A 24083-nucleotide genomic window follows, 5' to 3' on the forward strand; every position below is an offset into this window, starting at 1 on the left:
CTGTTTAACTTCCATAAAGCTACCTCAAAATTTGTCCCCAATGGGGAATCCAGTTTCAAAGGTAATCAAGAGAGTTAGCCTGGTCTCCCATCAGACATAATAGACAAGCATGCGGAATACCCAGACACAACTGAGGTCCTGTTTCTGCCCTGAAAGCCATACCTCAGGGTTCACTTTCCCCCACGAGACAGGTAAGTGAAGAACTGCAGCTGGTTACCCCCTTTAATACAGGATGACATACACAGCTTCAGCCTCAGACTTGGTCCACTGGCAAGGGATCAGAATTGTACTCAAATGTCTAGAAAATCACCCAGTGAATTATTTGAATCTACTCAAGTACTTTTACCCACCTACTCAGTTCTACATTTGTACAATTTTAGGAACTCACCTGACATAATTTTGTCTGAGGCACCTAGTCTTGTAAATACTCTGTCAATAGGAGTAAGCCTGCAAGCTTCAGCAGGTACATAGCATCCCAACTGAGCCATTATTGCCAAAAGGCCAGCCTGCAGAACAAAAAGAAAAAGCATACTACTGTCCAACTTTTCTCCTTCCACATGCTTCACTTTGTGATTTAGTTCCACAGCAAGAACAAAGGAATCAAAGTACATCGTCCCCCACTCTTGGGCCCATACCAGCTAGGACTACAAGTTAAGTAGGACTGAACCTAGCTAGTAATTGGACAGATATCTTTGAAAAAACTAAAGACTGCAGGAATTGGTGTTGGCAATTCAGTACTCCCTCCCACACAACTCCAAAGTTCATATTGAATCAATATCCCATTATGCCAACAGAGGTAGTGTATTATGAAAAGTACCTCTATCCAATTAAATAAAGTCCTGAGCCCACCTGCATTTATTAAAGAACCTCTGCCACTTCCTGAGAACAAGAGTGTCTTGTTCTCTGACTAAATTCTTATTGGTAGGTAAACATCCTTCTTATGTAAATACTTGCTGTATTTTCAAACCACAGAGTAATTTTTCACTTTACAGCCCAAACTGCTGACGTGTTATACTGGGGCTGTCAAGCTGTGACTACACTCCAACCTTGAGATTTCAATAGTGCATTTAATAACTCCTTGATGTAATGTTCTTTTAGTGCCCTGAACAAACATGTTTTAAGTAACCATATTTCATAGTCACCTGTCTCATTAATGTAGATTTGCCACCCAGTTTTGGGCCAGTTACTAAAACACAGTAGGCTTCACTATTGCTGTCTTCATCTTCATTCTTGGAACCTATCACAATATCATTAGAATAAATCATCCCAAAAAAAGTTTTTGTAATGCATGGGATGGCGTGAACCTTTAAGCTCTAAGAAAGGTGGAGTATTCTGTTCTGGCAGGAGAATTACAGGTCGGCAGAATGGTCCATCACCACCTTGACTATAGTTAGCGAGGCACATCAAGACATCTACAAAAGTTAGAAAGATTCTAATTAATTATAATTATCCCCCATTCCTGGATTTCTCATTGTTCTCACAAACACACACACACACAAAAAGTTACTCATCTTCTCATAACTGTTGTTCTTTGAGATGTGTTGGCTCATATCGATTCCTATCAGGTGTGCGTGCCCAGTTATTTGGGAGAAATGTGCAGTGGCACCCCAAAGACAGATAGGAGAGGGATAGCTCAATGGCTTGAGCATTGGTCTGCTAACCCACGGTTGTGAGTTAAATCCTTGAGGGGGCCATTTAGGGATTTGAGGCAAAAATCGGGGATTGGACTAGGTGATCTCCTGAGGTCCCCTCCAACCCTGATATTCTATGATTCTAAGTTGCAGTAGGTATTCCAGGATAAGCAATATGGGCGCCTGCAGTGTGGGTGTGCAGCTCTGAGTGCACCAGATTGTGAATCTTTTCCACTTGGCCACGTAGACAGCCCTGGGGGAGAGGGTTTCCTGCTACCAAGCTAGACTCTCCCTAACCTGCTTGGAGCACATGAAGTTCCATGGGTTTTAGCCATGAAAGCTTCCAAGCCATGGAGGTTGGGCTGGTGCAGGCAACTGTGGTCCTGGGTAATCAGGTCTAGGATTCAGGGGCAATGCAATAAGGGTATCCACCCAACAGCTCCAGTAGTGTGGTACCAGTGTTCGCGAGGCCACGCTGGCGCCACCAGTCTGACTGCCTTATCTCTGCAGCTCTTGAGCAGGACCTTGTGGAGGAGTGGGAACATGTACAGCAGATGTTCCATCCAGGGGAGAGAAAAGCATCCGCAAGAGAGCTTAGACTGACTCCAGAAGGAGCAGATTCGCGGACATTTCAGTTGCCTTGCATGGCAAAGAGGTCGATCTGGGAAACTTCTCACCTCTGGAAAAAAAAAAACTATCACATTCCAGACAGATGGAACCACTCGTGGTTGTGGAAGATCTGCTGAGGTAGTCTGCCAGCTCGTTCTGGGAACCTGGGAGGTAGGATGCTTCCAGGTGAATGGAGGTGCTATGCAGAACTCCCACAGCTGAGGACTTCCAGACATAGGAGATTGGAACTGGCTCCACCCCTGCTTATTTATGTAAAACATTGCAGTTGTGTTGTCCGTCATGACTCTCATGCGCTGCCCTTGCAGAAGAGCTTGGAAGGTTTGGCATGTTCATCAGACCGCCCTCACTCCTCGATGTTGATATGGAGTGAGAGCTTATCTTGAGACCAGAGGGCCTGTGTTTGAAGGCCCCCAGGTGTGTGCCCCAACCCAGCGCTGACGCATCCAATACTAGAGACAGAGGGCTGTGGGAAGGGAATTCCCTCGCACACCTCCTGCGGGTTGAGCCATCAGCCAAGGGACTCTAGGGCTTGCACCGGAAGGGTAACCACTGAGTCCAGGCTGTCACGCCAGGCTGACAGTAGGTAGATGCTAGCCAAGCTTCAAGAGATCTGAGCTGCAGCCTGGCCTGGTGTATGTGCATGCCACCATGTGGCCAAGTAGCCTCAGACAACCCCTTGTTGTGGTAGTAGGGTACCATCCGAGGCCTTGTATGATGTCCGTCATGGCTTGGAAACAAGCCTCCAACAGGAACGCCCTGGTCTGGCCAGAGTCCAACACAGCACCTATGAACTCTATCCTTTGAGTTGGTAACAGAGTCCACTTGTTCTTGTTGAGGAAACCCAACCTGTCGAAGGTGTCTCTCACGAAGCGGACCCAAGCTTCCACTTGGTCCCTGGACTGCCCCTGAGCAGCTAGTCGTCAAAGTAAGGGTATATCTGCACCTGGCTCCAACGCAGGAAGGCGGCCACAAACGATAGGCACTTGAACACTCCAGGGGTCAAGGACAGACTGAAAGGGGAGGACAACCTCCACACAGCCAAATCTGCAGTGTCCAGTGAGGCCTGTAAGGAGGTCCATGCCACTGCCCTGCTCTCATCAAAAATTGCCCCAAACCCCTCCCTGGACTTCATGGGCACTAGTTCCTTTAACTCCTGGAACTCCATGTTATAAGTTAAAGTTTATCTGCCAACTAACAGGCAATCCTGAGCTGGAGCTCCCCGGTCGAGTATACCTTTCAGGTGAAAAGGTCTAACCATCTGGAGTCCTTGGACTTGGGGTAGGGCGCAGGTGCCCCTGCCTCTCATGCTCGTTCACTGCCACCACCACCACTGAGCAGGGCTGGGAGTGCATGTATAAGTACTTGTATCCCTCTGAGAGGGCAAAATACTTCCTTCAACTCCCTTTGAGGGCAGAGGAATAGAGGCAGGGGTCTGCCACAGGGTCTTCATGTTAGCCTGCATGGTCTTAATGAGGGGTAATGCCACTCTTGATGGTCTTTTCGGGGCTAGGATGTCCACCATGGGGTCCTCTGGGTCAACCACCCCCTCAGCTTACAACGCCATGTTGCGCGATACCCTGTGCGGAAGGTCCTGGTGTGATCAGCTGTCTATTGAGTGGCCCCAAGTTGGAGGTCCCCACAACCGCCTCATCCAGGGAAGATGATGCTAGTGAGGGTACCGGATCCTCTTGGCCCTCCAGGTCCCTGGGAACATGAGGCTATGCAGGATATTTCATTCTGACTGCCCCAGAGTCAGCATCGGTGGTGGGAGCAGGATTCGGGGGCGGTTGTGAGGTCTGTACTGGCATCACTTTGGAACCCCTAGGGGTAGAATGACTTGCCGATGCTTCGGGTACCCATGGCTCCGACACCACCGAGTGGGAGCCCTTGGAATGGGTGTCCTGGGCCCAGTGTCCATAATGGCCATTGCACAGGCCTTTGCCACTGTGTGTGCCACGGCCCTGAACCCACATGCTGCCGTCAATTGTGCAGTTTATGTCAGCTGTGCCTAGAGTAATGGGACTCCCACCTCCAAATCAGATGATGAGGACCTGGGCAATGCTGGGAGGCTGGGGAGCAGTGCCGCGACGTCGAATTGTGCCAGGAGCAGCACCATGATGCCGTCTGGTTGGTGCCAGGGAACGGTGCTGCAGACGTAGTCAGAAGCCAATCGAGGCAATCTCTGCATCAGCATCATGGGCTTGCCTCTAGACAGTGCTGAGCACTGCAGTACCGGAAGCTTATCTGAACCAGCTGGGGACTCTGGTGATTAAGTCCCTCGCAGTCTCAGTGGTGTCCGGGATGGATCGCAACTCTTATGTCCTCCACCTCACACTCCTGGCCGGTGCTCATGGACTCTCTTGGACTTGACAGCCCCCTTGTGAGGCCAAAGTCAATGGTGCCATCTCCTGGGTCACCAGCACTGAGTACTCCTCTCTGGGACACACAGCAATGGCTCTTTCCAAGGTGGCCATCCTCGGCACAGGCAAGCACTCCCATGCAACTTTCAGTGCCATTTCTATAACATCGAGGAGTGAGAGCAGTGCCACGTCACCTCTGACGGCTGCAGTTTTGGGGAGCACCGGTGCAGAGGGTCTCTATGCCCAGAGTCCTTCCATGGTACCACTTCATGTACAGAGGCCAGAGCACTCTGCACACAGAGAAGCTCAGCACTGGATCCCGCCTGCCTGAGGCTGGCTGGAGATGAAGAGCCACCTCCATCAGGAGCTGTTTTAGGCGAAAGTTCTGCGCCTTCTTCATCCTGGGACAAAGCCCCTTGTAGATCATGCAGCGGTCCGTTTGGTGTCTTAAGACAAGAGTCTTTGGGGTTGCCCATTGGCATGGGCTCATGGCAGGATCTGCAGGGTTTGAATCCTTGGGACTGAGGCAGGACATGCCCCGAATCCCCAGGTGAAACAGAAAAAGGAGTACCCCCACTCCTACCCTACTAACAAACTATAAAACTATTACAACTCTGACACTATGCTAGAAGAACTACAGGAGCACTTGTAAGAGCAAGCCCCCACAATTCCAACAACTGTCACTGGCGGTAAGGAACTGAGGAAGTGCCGGGTCAGGAGGATTATATATTCAGCGCCATGGTGGCACCACTGCCCGGGGCTCTACAGCTGACCCAAGGAATGCTGCTAGGGGAAAAACTTTGACGACTGTGCACATGGGGCGCACACACCTCATTGGAATAGATATGAACAATCACTTGAAGAACAAGATGATCCTTCCTTCTCCTGAGGAGATTACCTTGCTGAACCTTTATTACATTAGTAGCACTCATGCTTTCAGAAGTGGAGACTATACGTAGAGATTTTATATTTCTCACCCAATTGATTTTATTGGATTTTATTTGGTCATAAGTAATTTCCTCCACTGGACATCACTTTAAATAGAAGCCTTCAAGTACATAAGCAATATATATTTGTATTTAGTGCATCTTACATAGCTTTCCCCTGGGTTCTGACAGAAAACTAAGAAAAATGGCTTCTACAATAATGAATTACTTCATGGCAAAAAGGGACTCGCCAGAAAATTGTTATTGCTTGAAATTTATTAGAATAAAGTTTTAAAATATTAAGTCTGTTGTCCTATCAGAGATGGACATAATCAAATCAATGTTATTTCAGTCTAATGCATCTCACAGCTGGAGTTGCCACAGCTCTAGCTTCAATGCATGGTCACAACAACTGCGTACTTCTTAAGCGTAAAACCTATCCTAAGCTTTCCATTGACCCATAGGAGAGAATCCTACTTTTTGGCATGGGGCAGCTGAGCCGGGACCACATCCCAAGAACAATTATTGGTCCCTAGTATCAGTATGCATCAAGCCACATATTTTAGGTGTTCTAAAAATGGGTTTGGTGACTAGGTACCCACATTTTAAATATTTAGACCCAACTGCCTTGCAGCTTTATCCGCCTCAGCATCTTCTGGGAAGAGACCAATTGTTTCATGTTCAGGCTGTGGCTGGTTGGACCCTTCTTCCAAACCACCCAGTCCCAGATAATAATACTGGCCTGCCTGCCCTCCCTTTCCCACAGCAGTCCCACTATGCTTTATTTCTCTCCAGAGCAAAGATATCCCACAGTGTTCCATGCTAACAGAGCACTTCCAACAGGCACAGCAATACTTCTAGTTCTGCAGATGTGGAAGGTGAACACAGCAGATAATTTCTGGGAGAAGAGTTAACAGCAGGTTTGAGGATTACTGGCCTATCTTCCAACCCCCGACCCTCCTCTTCAAGAGAGGAAAGGAAGTAAGGAAGGTAGATGGTTAAGTCATTCAGGAGTAAAAGGCTTGCTACAATAAAACAGTGAAAGGGGAAGGAGGAGGAAGATTGTTGGGCCTTTCCTGGCTCGAGTTTTACTTCCACGATACACTTTTTAATGGCTTCAGATTTTATGTACTTTCATTAGGAATTTTTTCCATAGTAATGTTTGTTCTCAAGGAGTGATTAAAACATACAAGCAGGTGATCTGCACTTAAGATTCCTAACTTTTCTGACTGACCATTTATATTGAACTTGGACTTAACTGGCAATGCACACCTCCAAGAGCAATATGGGAAGAAGGAACTTGTAAGACAGCAGGGCCTGGTGATTCATTGCTGCTGTTTAGTTGCAACTGAGAAAGAGTCAGGTGGCTACTTCTCATTTTCATGCCGAGGTGAAATACACTGGTCTAACACTGCATTCAGAATTTTTAAGAGCAGGTCAGCAGCTGCCCCTCAGCAGTTTTAGCTTATCCACACCAGATTTCTGGGTTTTCAGTATTATCAGATAACAGGATGTTTTAATTCGTGTGATAAGCAATTAAAAAAATACACAGCTACCTAATACAGCAAAGCACTCCACTGCTGTTTGCCAGTCTTTGCTATTTTTATCAAAATTGTGGAACAGTCTCCTCATACAGTCTTTCAGCGCTACATCTCTCCGTTCTTCAGCACTGACCATCTCTGCCAGCATCTTCTCTATCTCCTTGGTCCAGTAACGTTTATAACCCTTTCTGGTGGACTTCAATTCATATTCCTCAGGCAAATTGTGAGATATTGCATTTTCTGGGATTTCCATTTGGTAGCGATTTCTGCCTGCTCCCCAATACAGCATGGCTTTGAATCCAAGCCGTTTGCGTTGTTTATCCAAATACTCCCGAAGATTCTCTTCAATGTCTATAATATCCTTTAGTGCTTTATCATAATCGGGGTCAAACCCAGCCTTCGGAGTAATCACTCCAGTCTTTCGAGCCTCATTATGGTCAAAAGCAGTATCCCATCTTTTAAGTTCTGTACTCAAGTCTGGGAAACAGCCCTCTGGATTTTTAGACTTCAGGGTGACTAACTGCTTAAGTATTTTAGATTTGAAATCAGCAGAAATTTCTTCCATAATCCCTATGGTCTCAAGCATTACTTTAAATCCTTCCAGTGCAGACAAGAAGTCAGTGATTTTTTTTTTGCTGTATCTTGTTTCTTCATAAAAGATAGCCCTGTTGTCTGGATGAGTCTCACTTTTAAGTGGCAATCCAATACTGTGAATTTTGCTTAGGAGCCTTCAAGGTCTGGAAGTTTCTTCAGAAGTTCACTAACTTCAAACATTTTATCAGGAATTGCCAGAAGATCTTCAACTGCGTCTAAACGATCATTGATAGAATGGGGATTACAGAGGGGCGCACATACCCACTGTTTCAGGAGTCGCTTTCCAAAAGGGGTACAACAAACGTCAATCCTTTCCAATAACGTGCCTTCTGTGGTGCCAGTAGTTCCATTCTGCAGGATTTCCAAGTTCGCTAGCGTCACCCCATCCAGCACCATTCGCTGATTAGTTTCAGTGAAGAAACTGCTTGATCCCTTAGCTTTTGCAACATCAACATCCACAGGAACATACTCTTCAAAGTTTGCCAGAGATAAGAGCTCCTGGTCAATAAGGCATTTCTTGAGGTAGAAGATACATCCACCAAGAGCTGACAAAGCTAACTCACAGTTTTCTCCAGGAGTAAGACCCAGAGAGTCACTTTCTGAGGTCATGGATTTGATCACAGGAGGCAGAATAAACCTATTATCAACATTTTTCCTATCCTCAAAGTATTCTTCTTCAATTAGAGTTTTCAGTGTTTTAGATGCATTCCAGAACTGGGAGCCAGAGATCAAGCCTTCTTGCATGGAAGAAGAGAGTGAGCCTTTTAATATCTTGTGTGTGTCTGCAGACAGATTTCCCTTCTCAAAAAGGATCTGCACAGGAGTGTAGTGTGCCACCAAAGTTCTAAACCTTGAGCAGTGGCGGTCATCTGGGAACTGGCCCACATAAAATTTTCCTACTGATGTGTCAACAAAACAGACACCATATGCACGGTAGTGCCCAGAAGAGTCTTCAACTTTTTCTTTTATACTGAGAAGGTATTTATTAAGGTTTTCAGAAGGGTCTCCATCCAGAACACTGTAGGTCTGTGTCCCTTTGGTAATTATCCTGCATATTTCTCTGCGTACAACCCTATCAAACTTTGTTGGGTGGGACAGGGATCTGCAGCGTGCCTCCATCATCTCAGGAGTCTCTGTCTGCTCGACCCGAACTACTTTGTAACCCTTCTGTACCAGAACATCAGAGAATCTGCCAAATGCAATTTCTGGAAAACCTGAATGAGCCCAAATACCTTTCATAAATATCAGTCCCAGCTCATTTACACCAGTGACTGCATCCATATGATACAACTCATAGAACTTCCCAACTTTGTAGAAGATTACAGCATCAAAATTCTGAGACTTTAGCTGCCACCACTTCCGCATTCCTGGGGTACACTTGTTAAGGTAGTCCTCTGGCACATGGAGGGTACATGGGTCATAATGAGGATCACTTTGTCGTCTTCTACATCCATCTCTCTTTTTCCCTTCCTGAAGCCATTCAAGTTTATCATGTTCCCATATAGACGAACTGCTAACATTTGGCTGAGACTCAAAGTTTTCAGGCGCTGCAAAAGACGTCAGCCTTGATTTGGTTTCTAATGAAATAGGTACTGCTCTTTTCGGTGTTTCAGAAAGGTCATTTTCCAAGCTATTCCTTTTAGCAGGTTTGTGGTCAGTTTCTCTCTTTCGTTTAGAAGAGACTTTCACAGGACTATCTACATCCATCTTTGTGTCCGTCTCGGAACTGGCAGATTCACCTTCGCCCATTCCACTGCTTGCTTCATCACTACTTGCTTCATCTTTGGCGTCTGGCTTAAACTCTTCATCTGAACCTTCATTGTCACTGTCAGAGTCCACCACTCTTCGTTTTTTGGCTTTCCCACTACTTCTCCACCTGCTTGCCAGCAGCTTTTTTTTTTTTCTCCTCCTCCTCACTATCATAATCTTCACTGTTGCCCGAAGCACTTTCACTAACCTGTTGGAAAGCAAAAGGCAAATTGCTTGATCAACTACAGCATAAGGTGGCATTCCTGACATTCTTAGCTAATAGCCATTGATAGACCAATCCACCATGAATTTGCTTAACTAACTTATGCTTTTGACCTTCACAACACCCCCTGGCAGGGAGTTCAACGGATTGATTATGCGTTGTGTGAAGTACTACTTTTGTTTTAAACCTGCTGCCTGTTAATTTCACTAGGTGACTCTTGCTTCTTGTGTTATGTGAAGGGGTCAAAAAACAAAACAAACAAACAAAAAAAACCACACACACACCTCCCTAGTCACTTTCTTCATCCACACCATTCATGATTTTATAAACCTCTGTCTTATCACCCCTTGGTCATTTCATTGCCAAGCTGAACAATGCCAGTCTTTTTAATTTTTCCTCATATGGAAGCTGTTCCATACCATTTATCATTTTTGTTGCCCCTCTATTTTTTCCAATTCTAATACATCTTTTTTGAGATGGGCAACCAGCACCACATGCACTATTCAAGGTGCAGGTGGATCATGGATGTACATAGCAGCATTATATTTGTCTGTTTTATTATTTATCGTTTTCCTAATGGTTCTGCACACTGAGTAGATGTGCTCAGAGAACTATCCATGATGACTAAGATTTTTATTGAGTGATAACAGCTAATTTAGTCTCCCCATTATTTTGTATGTATAGTTGGGATTATATTTTCCAACGTGCATTGCTTTGCATTTATCAACACTGAATTTCAGCTGCCATTTTGTTCACTCAGTTTTGTGAGAGCCCTTTGTAACTCTGAGCAGTCAGCTTTGGACTTAACTACCCTAAGTAATTTTGTATAGTATGCAAATTTCATCACTTTCCTGTTTACTCCCATTTCCAGATCATTTATGAATATGGTGTGCAGCACTGGTCCCAGGACAGATCTTTGGGGGACAGCCGCTTTTTACCTCTCTCCATTCTGAAAACTGACCATTTATTCCTACCTTTGTTTCCTGTCTTCAGACCAGTTACTGAATCACAAGAGAACATTCCCTCTTATCCCATGGCTGCTTACTTTGCTTAAGAGCCTCTGATATGGGACCTTCTCAAAGGCTTTCTGAAAATCAAAACACCCTGTATCGACTGGATCACGTTTGTCCATATGCTTGTTGACACCCTCAAAGAATATTAATAGACAGGCGAGGCATGATTTCCCTTTACAAAAGCATTGTTGACTCTTTCCCCACATATCAGGGTTTATATGGGTCTCTGATAATTCTGTTCTTTACTATACTTTCAACCAATTTGCTTGGTACTGAAGTTGGGCTTACAGGCTTGTAATTGCCAGAATCACTTCTGGAGACATTTTTTAAAATGGGTGTTATACTAGCTATCATCCAGTCATCTGGTACAGAGTCGGATTTAAGTGGTAGGTTACATACCACAGTTATTACGTCTGCAGTTTCATATGTGAGTCCCTTTAGAACTCTTGGGTGAATACCATATGATCCTGATGACTTATTACTGTTTACTTTATCAGACATGTTCCAAACCACCTCTAGTGACAATCAGGGACCATTCCTCAGATTTGTCACCTAAAAGAAGCCTTGGGTGTGGGGGATCTCCCCTTTATCCTCTGCAGTGAATTAACTTCTCTACAATGGCCTCGTCTTCCGTGAGTGCTTCTTTCATATCTTGATCAGCCAGTGGCTGAACTGTTCGGCAAGCTTCCTGATTCTGATGTACTTAAAAAAAAAAAAAAAAAAGTTGAAGTCTTTTGCTAGTTCCTCTTCAAATTCTTTTTTGGCCTGCCTAATTAAACTTTTATGCTTGATATACCAGAGTTCATGTCTTTCAATTCTCCTCAATAGAATAGAACGTCCAGTTTTTAAAGGATGCCTTTTTGCCTCTAACCACTTTTTTACTCCGTCTTTTAGCCATGGCAGCATTTTTTGGTCCTCGTTTGACAAAACTAATTTTCCATTTTGACCATTTTTTTGGTATTAATAGGAGAAGATGGAATTAAGTAATTTCTTTAAATGAACCTTTTTATAGTGTTAAGAGATGCCTAACTAAATTGATACAATCTGATTTTCTATGGCATATACTGGACTCTTGTACTTTTGCATCAACAACAAATTTTTCCATGCTTAAAAGGCCTTCAATCACAGATTATATAGTCAAAATTATACAAATGATCTCTGTAGGGACTTACGCAAACCCCTGCATAAATACAGGCAGAACCAAAAAACACTGATGAATTTGATCTCTCCAACACCTTGCCTTCCTGCTGCCTATATATTTAAGGCTCAATCACAATTAAAAATCTAGTTCTTGTTTATTCCATTTTTCAACAACAGCTATGGAGAAAATGAGAAGAATGATCCAATTCAGTTGTTAGGATACCAGTCCAGGTCTCTGGTTCGATTCCCTGCTCCGCTACAGACTTGTGATCTTGGACAAGTCACAATCTCTCTGCCTCTGTTTCCCCATCTGTAAAATTGGGGTTATGGCACTTCCCTACCTCACAGAGGTGGTGTAAGGATAAATACCTAAAGGACTGTGAGACGATCAAATCCTATGATGGGGGCTATACAAAATACATAAGACAGACACAACTGGTAGACTTATGACACTGAAAAGATAGAACAAGCTTAAAATGTATTAACTGAGGGAAAAGGGCATCGCTGAGTCATCAAACGGGACCTACTTTCAATGGCTACAATTACATTATTTGGTCTGAAGCCACTCAGAAGAGAAACATAACCCTGCTTAGCACATACAGCTACTGCTTAGCAGTTGCACAGAAACAGTGATGGAGGAGTAAAGATCTGAACCAGTTCCTCCCCCCCCCCCCCCCCAGCCCCAACTGTCCAGGGGGCTGGGCAGGGACAAAATTGAGACTTCCTGCTTGGATTTCATGTTAGCAGTCCAGCTGCAAGGTGGGATCTTCCCACACATGGAGGCTGCTTGAAGTTGTGCAATCCAATTGCAGTTTAAGACTATAAAACTGACCAGTCAAACCAAACACACTGGATCTTAGTGAATCAGCAACTTTAGACAAGGTCACACATCAATTAATAATAGCTATGACAAGTTTAGTCCCATTTCCTAGAAGCCTCTGCAAAATTAACATTAAGTGGACAGACACCCTCTTAAAAACCTAGTCAATTTCAAAACATTGAAATAGAAGTAGTTTCAGGAACACCACCTGCTCAATAGTTCCCTTGCCAATTTTGATTTTCACTACATTTTAAGACTTTTTCTTCCCTGTTACTGTCTGAATCACACATAGCAAGAGAAATGTGGAACAGATCAAAGTGCTGTCAAAACACCCGAAACAAAAACTAAAGTAAGACTACTTTTTAGAATCACAAAAACAGAGCTGAAAGGAACCTCAAATTTATGTCTACACTACAGCTAGGAGGTGTGATTTCCAGCACAAGTAGACAGGGTCACGCTAGCTCAGGTTGAGTTAGTGTGCTAAAGATAGTGTGGATGTTGCAGCACTGATGGCAGCCTGGGCTAGCCACCACATTCCAAACCCACCTCTCCTCAGGCAGCTAGCAGCACTGATGGTGGCACAAGCAACATCCAACATTGCTACTGTTAGCATACTAGCTCAAGCTGAGCTATCACAGGTCTGTCTACTCAGACTGGAAATTACACTTCTCCACTGCATTGTAAATAATCCTGCCTCAACATGGCAGGGTATAAGTATACTTGGACCCTCCTTGACATCTGTTTATCTAACTTGTTCTTAAAAGCCTCCAGTGTCAGGGATCCCACAACCTCCCTAGGTAACCTATTTCCTTTATTCTGTCACTTACATTGCAGTTAACTGGAAACTATGTTGATGCTGTCGCTTTAACAATCCAGTGATGCATGTCTATTTCTTGTGCTGAGTATGTAGCTACTGTATTGACTCTGATTAGAAGTCAAAGCCAAAATTTGCAAAAAAAATGCATGTTTGTAGTTAGCTTCTGAAATTCATGTTTAAGTGCCTGATTTTAAACACTCCCTTCCTTTTTTAAATCTTGGCCCTAGTTTGTTGTCAGATGTACTTCTGTCTGCCTTCTACCACAGAAACACTGAACATTAAACTCAATTTTCTTCTCGCCAAGTTTTCAGTTACTGAAAATTCAGAGCTTAATCAAAACCACTAGAACATGTTATAAGTAACTATCCCTTACAAGATGCACATAGTGGAATTTTGATTTACCTCCGACTGCTAATTTGTATTTACTATTAATGCCTCCTGATGTAATTTATTAGTGCAGTCCACTTGTAGCACATTTCAACAGCTAAAATAGCCAGGAATAATTATAGGTTAGATCAGTGGTTCTCAAACTTTTTTTTCTGCGGACCACTTAATGATCTTTCCAAATGTTGTTTGTACCATTAGCTATCTATTGTAAAGTGCTCTGGATAAAAGCGCTATATAAAAAAAAACAACTTTTGTTGTTCTACAAATAAAAGCACACAACTTATTTTAATATCAGTAGTCTGACCTTCCTAATGCAATGGATGTGCCCTCTCTCCCCTGCCGCAGCAGCCCCCGAGCTGGGGCAGGGAAGGGGGGCGGGGCAGGTCTCTCCCCAGCAGCCACAGCCCTGGAGCTGGGGAAAGTCGCCTTTTTCTCTGGCTGCTGCAGCCTTGTACAGCCTAAATTCCCCCCAAGGCTACGACCTCACCTTAAATGAGCCTATTCTCCAGGGTCCAGGCACCTAATTAGTGGAGCCACACCTACATTAATCAGGAGAGTGGCCCTTCATTTTCTCCTGTGCAGCTGCCCAGGCATGCATCTTAGAGGGAACTATCAGTGGACCACCTGAATGGAGCTCGCAGACCACAGTTTGCGAACTCTGAAAAGGGATCTAGCCCATGGTCCATGACTGTAGATCTCTTCAACTTAAAGATCTTAGATCCCACTAATTTCTCCGACATAACCACCTTCACACTTCAAAAGTGTAACAAATTTATCATGGCCAGATGAAATGTTATATAAGAGCTATCATTCGCAGAAAGCTTCAAAGGTAGGTAAATAGTACCCTTATTTTACAGATAGGGATATGGAAGCACAGACTGAGTAAGTGAGACAACAAGTTACACAGGAAGACAATGGCAGAACAGAAAACAAACCCAAGTCTTAAGACTTCCAGTCTAATGCCCTATCCACTGCAACTTGCTCTCAAGACAGCCAGCCTTAGCAGTGTGGTATAGTGGATAGAGCACACGAGTAGGGCTCAGGAGCCTGTGGATTCTAGTCCTTGCTCAGTCACTGGCCTACTGAGTGAGTTTGAGAGAGGAAGAGAGAGGTGAAGTAACTTGCCCAGTTTCCCCATCTGTAAAATATGCATAATGACCTCCTTTGTAAAGTACTGAAATCAACTAATGAAAGATTCCATATAAAACTAGGTATTATTAAATATGGGAAGGCCTGCACGACCACCTTTTTGCTGTCTCCTCACCACAACCATCCACCATAACCCCAGCATTATTATTCACAGGACTGGGAAAATTAAAAGTTTTTTGGTTTTGGTGTTTTTTGTTTGTTTGTTTTTTTAAAAGAACACATCCCTAACTCATTTTATATAAATGAGTGTGTCTCCACCCATCTCCAACAGAAGGGGGCTAGATCCCCCAAATTCCTGCTGAAGTGGAGCCCAGCTGATTGTTCCTGTTTTTTCAAGTTTATTTTTGTGAAGAACACACCTAGGAGGCTTTGTGTTTGGTGTTTTTCTTGAAGAAAAATGAAAGTGTGACTGAATGTAAAAGAAAAATCTTCGAAATCTGTTAAGGAAACCAGAGTGAACATGGGATGAGATGTAGAGTATTTTCATGGATTACAAACTGGCCAAGAGACATGAGTATGAACAAACACCCAATTTTCCACATGACAAGTTTATCAGTGAGGGTGCCCCACATTTCTACAATTAAGACCAATGTTTCATAGGGATAGTTTGTTCCATAACTGCTCACTCACTATGCTGTTTCTTGTACATTACTCTGAAGAGTAAGCTGAGACACTGGTCTGATACAATATGACAATTCATCTCTTTCCTATGCTTCTATATTCATTCTTCAACAGTAACAATATGCAGGAATACTATTATTTGGCTATTAACAGGTTTCATTAGAACCCAAATTGAATCAGGAGTAATCCATAAATAGACAACAAAAGGGGTTATTGAGAAAGGAAACGATAAGATGGCAATAACACAAATGTGGGCTCTTTTTCCCCCACTTTTAACACCGCCTCTGCAATGAGATCACAGAAAACGGGAGGAAAAAGAAAAGTTACCTCCATCTCTTCCTCATCTTCAGTATCTGAAGGTTCATTGCACACTGCAAGCTCAAGCCGCTTAGTTTTATCTTTGCGCATAGCATCATCTGCCATTTCCATTGCTCTCTTAATTTCAGGCTTTGAACTATAAAACATACCTCCCCTCTGCGTTTCCCTAACCGCTGAGCCTACAAAACATGCAAATAATATGTCAGAACCTGAAGCAAAGTCTAGCCTGAGGCCAGTCATCACTCTAGATACTCACTCTCCGCATTATCTCTAGTATTATCCAGCATTTTTGAATCACAAATCCAATGTGAGATTATTCCATCTGACTTATTTTAAACATGTAAACTTATTTATTCAGCATGAAGAAGTGGGGGCAAAGCTTGCCTAAGAGAATTAGTTTGTATATCTGTCCAGTAAAATGTGTACCCAGTGCAAGAACTTTGGATGAGTCTCACATTTCTACAACTGATCAGACCAAGACTAAACATTTATCCAATTATAAGAAAACTATTTTCTGGATTTAGCATTTGCAATTAAATTCTATATCTGACAGTACCCATCATGGTTGAAAAATGACAACATTTTACACTGGCAACATGAGAGCTCAAATTGAGACCATGATCTGGGAACGGGACCTACTCAAATAGAATTATGCCCTCTCTGTGGATTACTTTAAAGAACTTGGGTTGAAGTTAGTAATCAGCTTCTACCCACTGGCTTTTCAATTAGAACAGTGGTTCCCAAACTGTGGGGCACACACCCCTAGAGAGGCATAGAAGAACATTCGGGGGAGCAATCAAAAAACAAAATAATGTAAAACTTCAGAGCCTACAAGTCCACTCACTCCGACTTCTCGTTCACCCAACCGCTAAGACAAACAAGTTTGTTTACATTTATGAGAGATAATGCTGCCCACCTGTTATTTACAATGTCACCAGAAAGCAAGACCAGGCATTCTCATGGGACTGTTGTAGCCAGCATTGCCAAATTGTATCTACATGCCAGATATGCTAAACTTTCGTATGCCCCTTCATGCTTCGGCCATCATTCCAGATGACATGCTTCCATGCAGATGACACTTATTAAAAAAAATAATGCATTAATTAAGTTTGTGACTGAACTCCTTGGGGGATAATTGTATGTCTCTGGCTCTATTTTACCCGCATTCTCCCATATATATTTCATGTTATAGTAGTCTTGGATGATAACTCAACACATGTTGTTCATTTTAAGAACACTTTCTCTGCAGATGTTTGACAAAATGCAAAGATTTCTAAAGATGCTACAGCTCTCGACCCAAGGTTTAAGAATCTGAAGGGCCTTCCAAAATCTGAGAGGGATGAGGTGTGGAGCATGCTTTCAAAAGTCTAAAAAGAGAAATATTCCCATGCGGAAACTACAAAACCCGAACCACTAAAAAAGAAAATCAACCTGCTGGTGGCATCTGACTACGATGATGAAAATGACTATGCGTCGGTCCGCACTGCTCTGGATTATCATCAAGCAGAACCTGTAATCAGCATGGATGCATGTCCTCTGGAATGGTGATTGAAGCATGAAGGAACATATGAATCTTTAGCACATCTGGCATGTAAATATCTTGCAACGCCGGCTACAACAGTGCCATGAGAACACTTGTTCTCACTTTCAGGTGACATTGTAAATAATAAGCGGGCAGCATTATCTTCTGAAAATATAAACAAACTTGTTTGTCTGAGCAATTGGCTGAACAAAAAGTAGGACTGAGTGGACTTGCAGGCTCTAAAATTTTACTTTGCTTTATTTTTGAATGCAGTTTTTTGGGTACATAGTTCTACTAGGCACCATACACTTTGTATTCTGTGTTGTAATCGAAATCAATACATTTGAAAATGTAGACAACATCCAAAAATATTTAAATTAATGGTGTTCTATTATTAACACTGCAATTAATCACAGTTAATTTTTTAATCGCTTGACAGTCCTAAATATAACGTACACTTTATCAAGAATCAACAAATCTATATCTTGTCACAATAAACCTTATGACAGCAGTGATTTACTCTAACCTATTTTGACTATGTAATTTTGATATCATTATAAAACTAAACAGTCCTTGGTATAAGTCCTTTATCAGTTTGCCAGTCAAGGTTAATATGCGAGTTACAGACTATGGGAATTGGTTGTGCTAAATCAGTGAAACAATTCAGAACTTGGACAGTTGCTTCATTATTCAAAGCAGGAACTTAAATTTACCTCTCAGGTACAGATATCAGTAGTTATGCCTTTCCATTCATGCACACTCAAATACATTGCACCTCCCTGAAGTTTATACACCCATAAAAAAAAAAAATGAAAATTGCCCAATTATTTAACATATAATTGTTGGTGTGAAATGCATCTACATCTTCGGTATGTAATTTTTTTACTATATCTTCCCCATAGAAAATAAATTCAAGAGTCAAATACAGAGTTAGAAAATATAGTAGCATTTTTCAATTTACATGCATATGGGAGTAAAATAAGTAAGTCGTTAACAGCTTTTAAAATAAAATTATAAAAAAATTATAAACAAGTTAATCATGCAATTAAACAATAGAATATCATGTATTTAAATATTTTTGGATGTTTTCTACATTTTCAAATATACTGACTTCAATTACAACACAATACAAAGTGTACAGTGCTCACTATTTTTTATTACAAGTATTTGCACTGCAAAAATAGTATTTTTCAATTCACCTAATACAAGTATTGTTGTGCACTCTCTATCATGAAAGTTGATCTTACAAATGTAGAACTATATACAAAAAATAACTAATTTGGTTTTATTTTTGAATGCAACTTTAGAGCCTACAACTCCACTCAGTTGTATTTCTTGTTCTGCAAAATGTAAACAAACTTGTTTGAGCAATTGGCTATAGATAATGCTGCCTGCTTCTTGTTCACAGTGTCATCTGAAAGTGAGAACAGGTGTTCTCATGGCACTGTTGTAGCCGGCGTTGCAATATATGTACATGCCAGATGTGGGTAAAACAGAGCAGGGGACATACAATTCTCCCACAGAGTTCAGTCACAATTTAAATTAATGCATTTTTTTAAATGAGTGTCATCAGCATGGAAGCATGTCCTCTAGAGTGGTGGCCAAAGCATGAAGGGGCATACAAATGTTTAGCATATCTGGCATGTAGATACCTTGTAGGGTGACCAGATCTCCCGATTTTATAGGGACAGTCCCAATATTCAGGTTTTTTTCTTATATAGGTGCCTATTACCACCAACCCCCATCCCAATTTTTCACACTTTCTATCTGGTCACTCTAATACCTTGCAATGCTAGCTACAAAAATGCCATGCAAATGCCTGTTTTCACTTTCTGGTGACATTGTAAAAATGCTGCCCGCTGCTATTGCTGCATCTCCTGTAAATGTAAACAAACTTATTTGTCTTAGCAATTGGGTGCACAAGAAGGAGGACTTAGTGGACTTGTAGGCACTGAAGTTTTACATGGTTTTGGTTTTGAATGCAGTTATGTAACAAAAACACTGCATTTGTAAGTTGCACTTTCACAACAAAGAGATTGCAATATAGTACAGGAAATCCTCAGACTTACAACACAATTGGTTCCTGAAAATTGCGTCATAAGTCGAAACGTTGTAATAGGAACCGCAATCCACTCCATTGCGGGACACAATGTCAAAGTGAAAACCAGTGGTCAGAAGTCAAGTCAGGATGTCAATTCAGAACCGTTGTAAGTGCTGTTCATCCTAAATCGAACATTGTAAAGTCGAGGACTGCCTGTACTTGTATGAGGTGCATTGAAAAGGTTTTTTTATTTTTTTATTTTTACAGTGCAAATAATTTGTAATAAAAATATACACTTTGATTACAATACAGAATACAGTATACATGAAAATGTAGACAAAAATCCAAAATATTTAATACATTTAAAAATTGGTATTCTATTAACAGTTCGATTAAACCTGCGATTAATCAAGATTAATTTTTGAGTTAACTGCAATTAATTGACAGCCTTAGTTATATTCATTCTTTGAAACAATATAAACACTATAATTTAAATCTGTTCTGTAATTTCTAATATTACCATAAAACTTTAATAATACAATGTATGAACTTAGAAGAAATCAAAGCTGTACTTAGCTAAACCAGCCAAAATCTTAAGGATCACCAGAACTGATATCGTTAACTTAAATTATTTAATCAATGTGTGTCTAATCCTACATCTAGTCTATTGTTCTCAGACAAATAGCAATCCTTGAGACCTCCCAAGGTCCCCCAGCAAAATCAGGAAAGACCAGGCTTGACATTCCTGATATTTCTAGGGTAATAAAAACAAACAGAAAATCTTTACAAAATATATACTTTGTATATCCAGAATAAACAAAAAAGGACAAACCCATTTTTTTGTTTAAAACCCTTTAAAGCAAAGCGTTCAATGGGAAACAGAATTTTCCCCACACAGGAACATCAGCACAAGTGTTTATTCCTTTAGACCAAACTGCCTCTCTCCAGATCCCTTTTCAAATATTTAAGTTACACCTCTTACCTTTATATGGCTTTAAGTATTTAATGCTAACCCAGCCCCTTGTTGGGCTGTCATCAAAAAACTGTACATGTACACGAGAGGATTTTCCTTTCGCTCTGATTAGTGTTCCTTCAGTTGGGTGGTTGTATACAAGACATGGCCACCAGGGGTACCCTTCCATCTTGGCCCAAACCAAATCACCAGGTGAATAATCACAGGAGACACTGCAAACACAAAGAAACAGAACTTGATTAACAGGAAAAAGCGCCCAGTCTTTAAGTCAGTCCCTTCATAAAAGTTATAGCACTACTTCTAAGTCAAACTATTTATCAGAAGCTACTAGAGAGACTGGGTTGGTCTCTTAGTTGCTCTTGGGTTAACATTATATTTTACATGCAAACACTTCTACTGAACAAACCCTGGTTCTTACACTCCCAAATCTCTCTAAAAATCCAGTAGATTATATATGGGGTGTAAAAATACAGGACATAATTTAGCTAACAGAGAAAAATCTTCAGATACAGATTTTCAAGAGCAATTAACAGACGCAATTAAGAACAGATTTTTAACAGAACTCAGTTCTCACTAAGATACCTAAGGGAAGTGACTAGAACTTTCAAAAAAACCTCAGCAGCTAACAGAAATAGGACTGTTGGATGCTGAGGACTTGAAAAAAAAATTGGAAAATAATGGCCTGCTTTTCAAATCAGCAAAAGCTTGAATCCAGTGATTAGCACAGATTTTATAGCACATATTAAGACATCAGTCAAACAAGCAACAATATTCAAGATTAACTAAATACTGACTGATTCACCATCGTTTCTTTATCCTAGAAGAAAAATTGTTTCTTCACAAATGGCTATTCACTGTTTCTTTGAACATGATTTGCAAAGTGCTGTAAGAAATTATTTCAAAGCCGTTTTAAGTCCTTCCCCCAAAAGACAGTTTTATTCCATCTACAGTAGCAGTTTATTTCCAGTACTGTATAATTACTAGCAACAAGCCGGTTTCAGTGAAAATTGACTTTCTGTATTAAAAAAGAGACACATACTTTATCTGAAAGTGGTGAGATTACATAAAAGGTTTGTGTACCCCACTGTAAATTTGTACATTACAGTAACTTCTCGCTTAGTTATGCTCCTGAAAAAAATGCAACTTTAAGCAAAACAATATTAAGCGAATCCAATTTCTTCATAAGAATTAATGTAAATGGTGGGGGTTAGGTTCGAGGGAAATTTTTTTCACCAGACAAAAAGCTATATATTATATAGATATACACACAGTATACATTTTAAAACAAACAATTTAATACTGTTCACAACTATGATGATTGTGAAGGTTGGTTGAGATGGTGAAGTTAGAGAGTAGAAGAGGGAGGGATATTTCACAGGGAATGCCTTGCTGCTAAATGATGAACTCCCTGAGCCTTCAAGGGTTAACACAGGGCTGCTCTTCCTGCAAGCAGCAGACTTAGCATGTTCCCTAATTGATCAGCAAGGTAACAACGTTAACTGGGACAACTTTAAGTGAGGAGTTACTAGCATTTAGAGGACAGAATTAGAATCTAGAGAATTATCTTTAACAACATTTTAATAATTATACATAAAAAATTGTTTAACACACTAAGATCGCAACGTTAAGCACTCAAAAGTTAGGAAATGCGAGTATTACGGTTGCAATTTCAAATCAGCCCCTTGTATGCATGTATTATGATATAGTAATTAAAATGATCACATTTTATTTCGACAGCACCCTCATCCTATTCAGCATACAGGATGGATGGTGCTCACTGAATAGGAGACCAGATAGCAACTCTGAAAAAACAGGACAGGGGATGGGGTGTAACAGAAAAAGTCCCCCAAAACAGGACGGTCCCTTTAAAAACAGGACACCTGGTCACCCTAAATAAGCAGCTATTCAGTATTTTGTTTTCTTCTTATTCAGTGTGTGTATAGGACAGGTCTACACTACAAACTTACATTGGTGAAATTACATTGCTTGGCGCTGTGAAAAATCCACCTAGCCCCCAGTGTAGACAGTGCTATGTCAACAGGAGAGCTTCTCCTGCCAACATGATTATTGTCTCTCAAGGAGATGGATTAACTACAGCTGACAGAAACTCTCCTGTCCACTTAACAGGGTCTTCACTAAAGTGCTGCAGCACTGTAGTGTATGTAGATCAGAGGTTCTCAATCTTCTTCTTTTTCAGCTCCCTCCCCCCCCCCCCCCACACGCACACACCATGCTATAAGAACTCCACGGCCCACCTGTGCCACAATAACTGGTTTTCTGCATATAAAAGCCAGGGCCAGCGTTAAGAGGTAGCAGGCAGGGCAACTGCCTGAAGCCCACGCAAAGCTACATTGCTCAGGTTTCAGGGCTCGGTGAGTCTAATGCTGTCCTTGCTTGAAGGCCACTCTGAAACCTGCTTGAGGCCCCTAAGGGACCCCAGACCCCTGTTTGAGAACCACTGGTGTAGATAAGCCCTTAGTTACTGCACACTATTCAAACTCTGCTCTGAACACCACATTATTAACTTTTCCATAGGTTTTTCTATGGCTAGGGTGACCAGATGTCCCATTTTTAAAGAGACAGTCCCGTTTTGGGGGACTTTTTCTTATATAGGCGCTTATTAAGCCCCCACCCCCAGCCCGTTTTTTCACAATTGCTTTCTGGTCATCCTATCTATGGCGCTTATCACTGCGGTATTCATCTTCACAATCCCGCTGTGAGATGAGGCGGTTTTTACAGATGGAGGGGAGGGAAGGGGAAGCCACAGAATGTGAATGTGTGTAAGACTTTAAAGCCGGCCAGTCCCTCCGGGAGCCTGCCTCAACCCAGCACTCGGGAGAGGCCACAGGACGGGCTCCATCTGGTGGGAGTGCTGAGAGAAAGCACAGAAACCGAGCCCCTTTCGCGCCATCCTCCCAACGCCAACCGGCCCAGCGTCCCCGGCCCCTCGCATCCCTGCCTGCCACTGTCCCCGGCACCTCGTGCCCCCAGCCACCAACAGGCCTCGGCACCCACACACACCCGCCTGCGCGGTTACCTGGGGGCCCGGGCGGCCTTGGTTCTCCCCTTCCTCGCCCCCTGGGCCTCGACTCCGCCGGATCGTCCCATCTCCTCCGCGCCGCCGCCGGGAGCCAGGGCTGCCTCATCCCCGGCTGCCTCGCTGGAGGCCCAGCCCCTCCGCCTCGCTGCGGCCGCAGGGGAAGGGGCCTGGGTCGGACCGACGCCTGGCGCCCGGGCCTTGGGGAAGAAACGGAGCAGAGTGCTTTGCCGAGACATGGCTGCGGCGGGAATCAACGACCTGCCGCCCAATCCAGGCAGAGCGCGAACCCCACCACCGTCGGCCCCGCCTCTGCTGGGGGTGGAGTGACCCGGAGGGGCTGGGCCGCAAGCAGCGCCTGCCCAGAGCTGTCACTAACCGCCATCCAGTGCCGGCCCAGGCCCGCCCCTAACATTTAAACTGGTATTGTTATACGCCACTTTAATAATCTGGCTAATTCTTCACTGCGTAGCCTCCCTCCCCCCCCGTTGTACAGCCTTATACCGGTTGCACTGTGGCATCTTGACTTGCACCCTATCAACACGCACCAGCTTCAATGCAATGCGGCACCCTGCACCCTTCACATGCCAC

General features: G+C 42.7%; 1 protein-coding gene across 1 annotated transcript in view; it reads right to left on the reverse strand.

The window, feature by feature from the left end:
- Positions 1 to 23764, reverse strand: part of MSH6 (mutS homolog 6) — a 29196-nt gene extending 5432 nt beyond the window's left edge. Inside the window, 9 exon segments of the mRNA XM_030557757.1 lie at positions 389 to 506; positions 1143 to 1292; positions 1294 to 1412; positions 7104 to 7820; positions 7823 to 9554; positions 9556 to 9639; positions 15929 to 16098; positions 20465 to 20667; positions 23493 to 23764. Of these exon segments, the coding sequence (XP_030413617.1) occupies positions 389 to 506; positions 1143 to 1292; positions 1294 to 1412; positions 7104 to 7820; positions 7823 to 9554; positions 9556 to 9639; positions 15929 to 16098; positions 20465 to 20667; positions 23493 to 23731 (3532 nt within the window). The 5' untranslated portion in view covers positions 23732 to 23764.
- Between the last annotated feature and the right edge of the window lie 319 nt (positions 23765 to 24083).

The sequence above is a fragment of the Gopherus evgoodei genome, chromosome 3, assembly GCF_007399415.2.
Source record: "Gopherus evgoodei ecotype Sinaloan lineage chromosome 3, rGopEvg1_v1.p, whole genome shotgun sequence".
Classification (NCBI taxonomy): domain Eukaryota; kingdom Metazoa; phylum Chordata; order Testudines; family Testudinidae; genus Gopherus; species Gopherus evgoodei.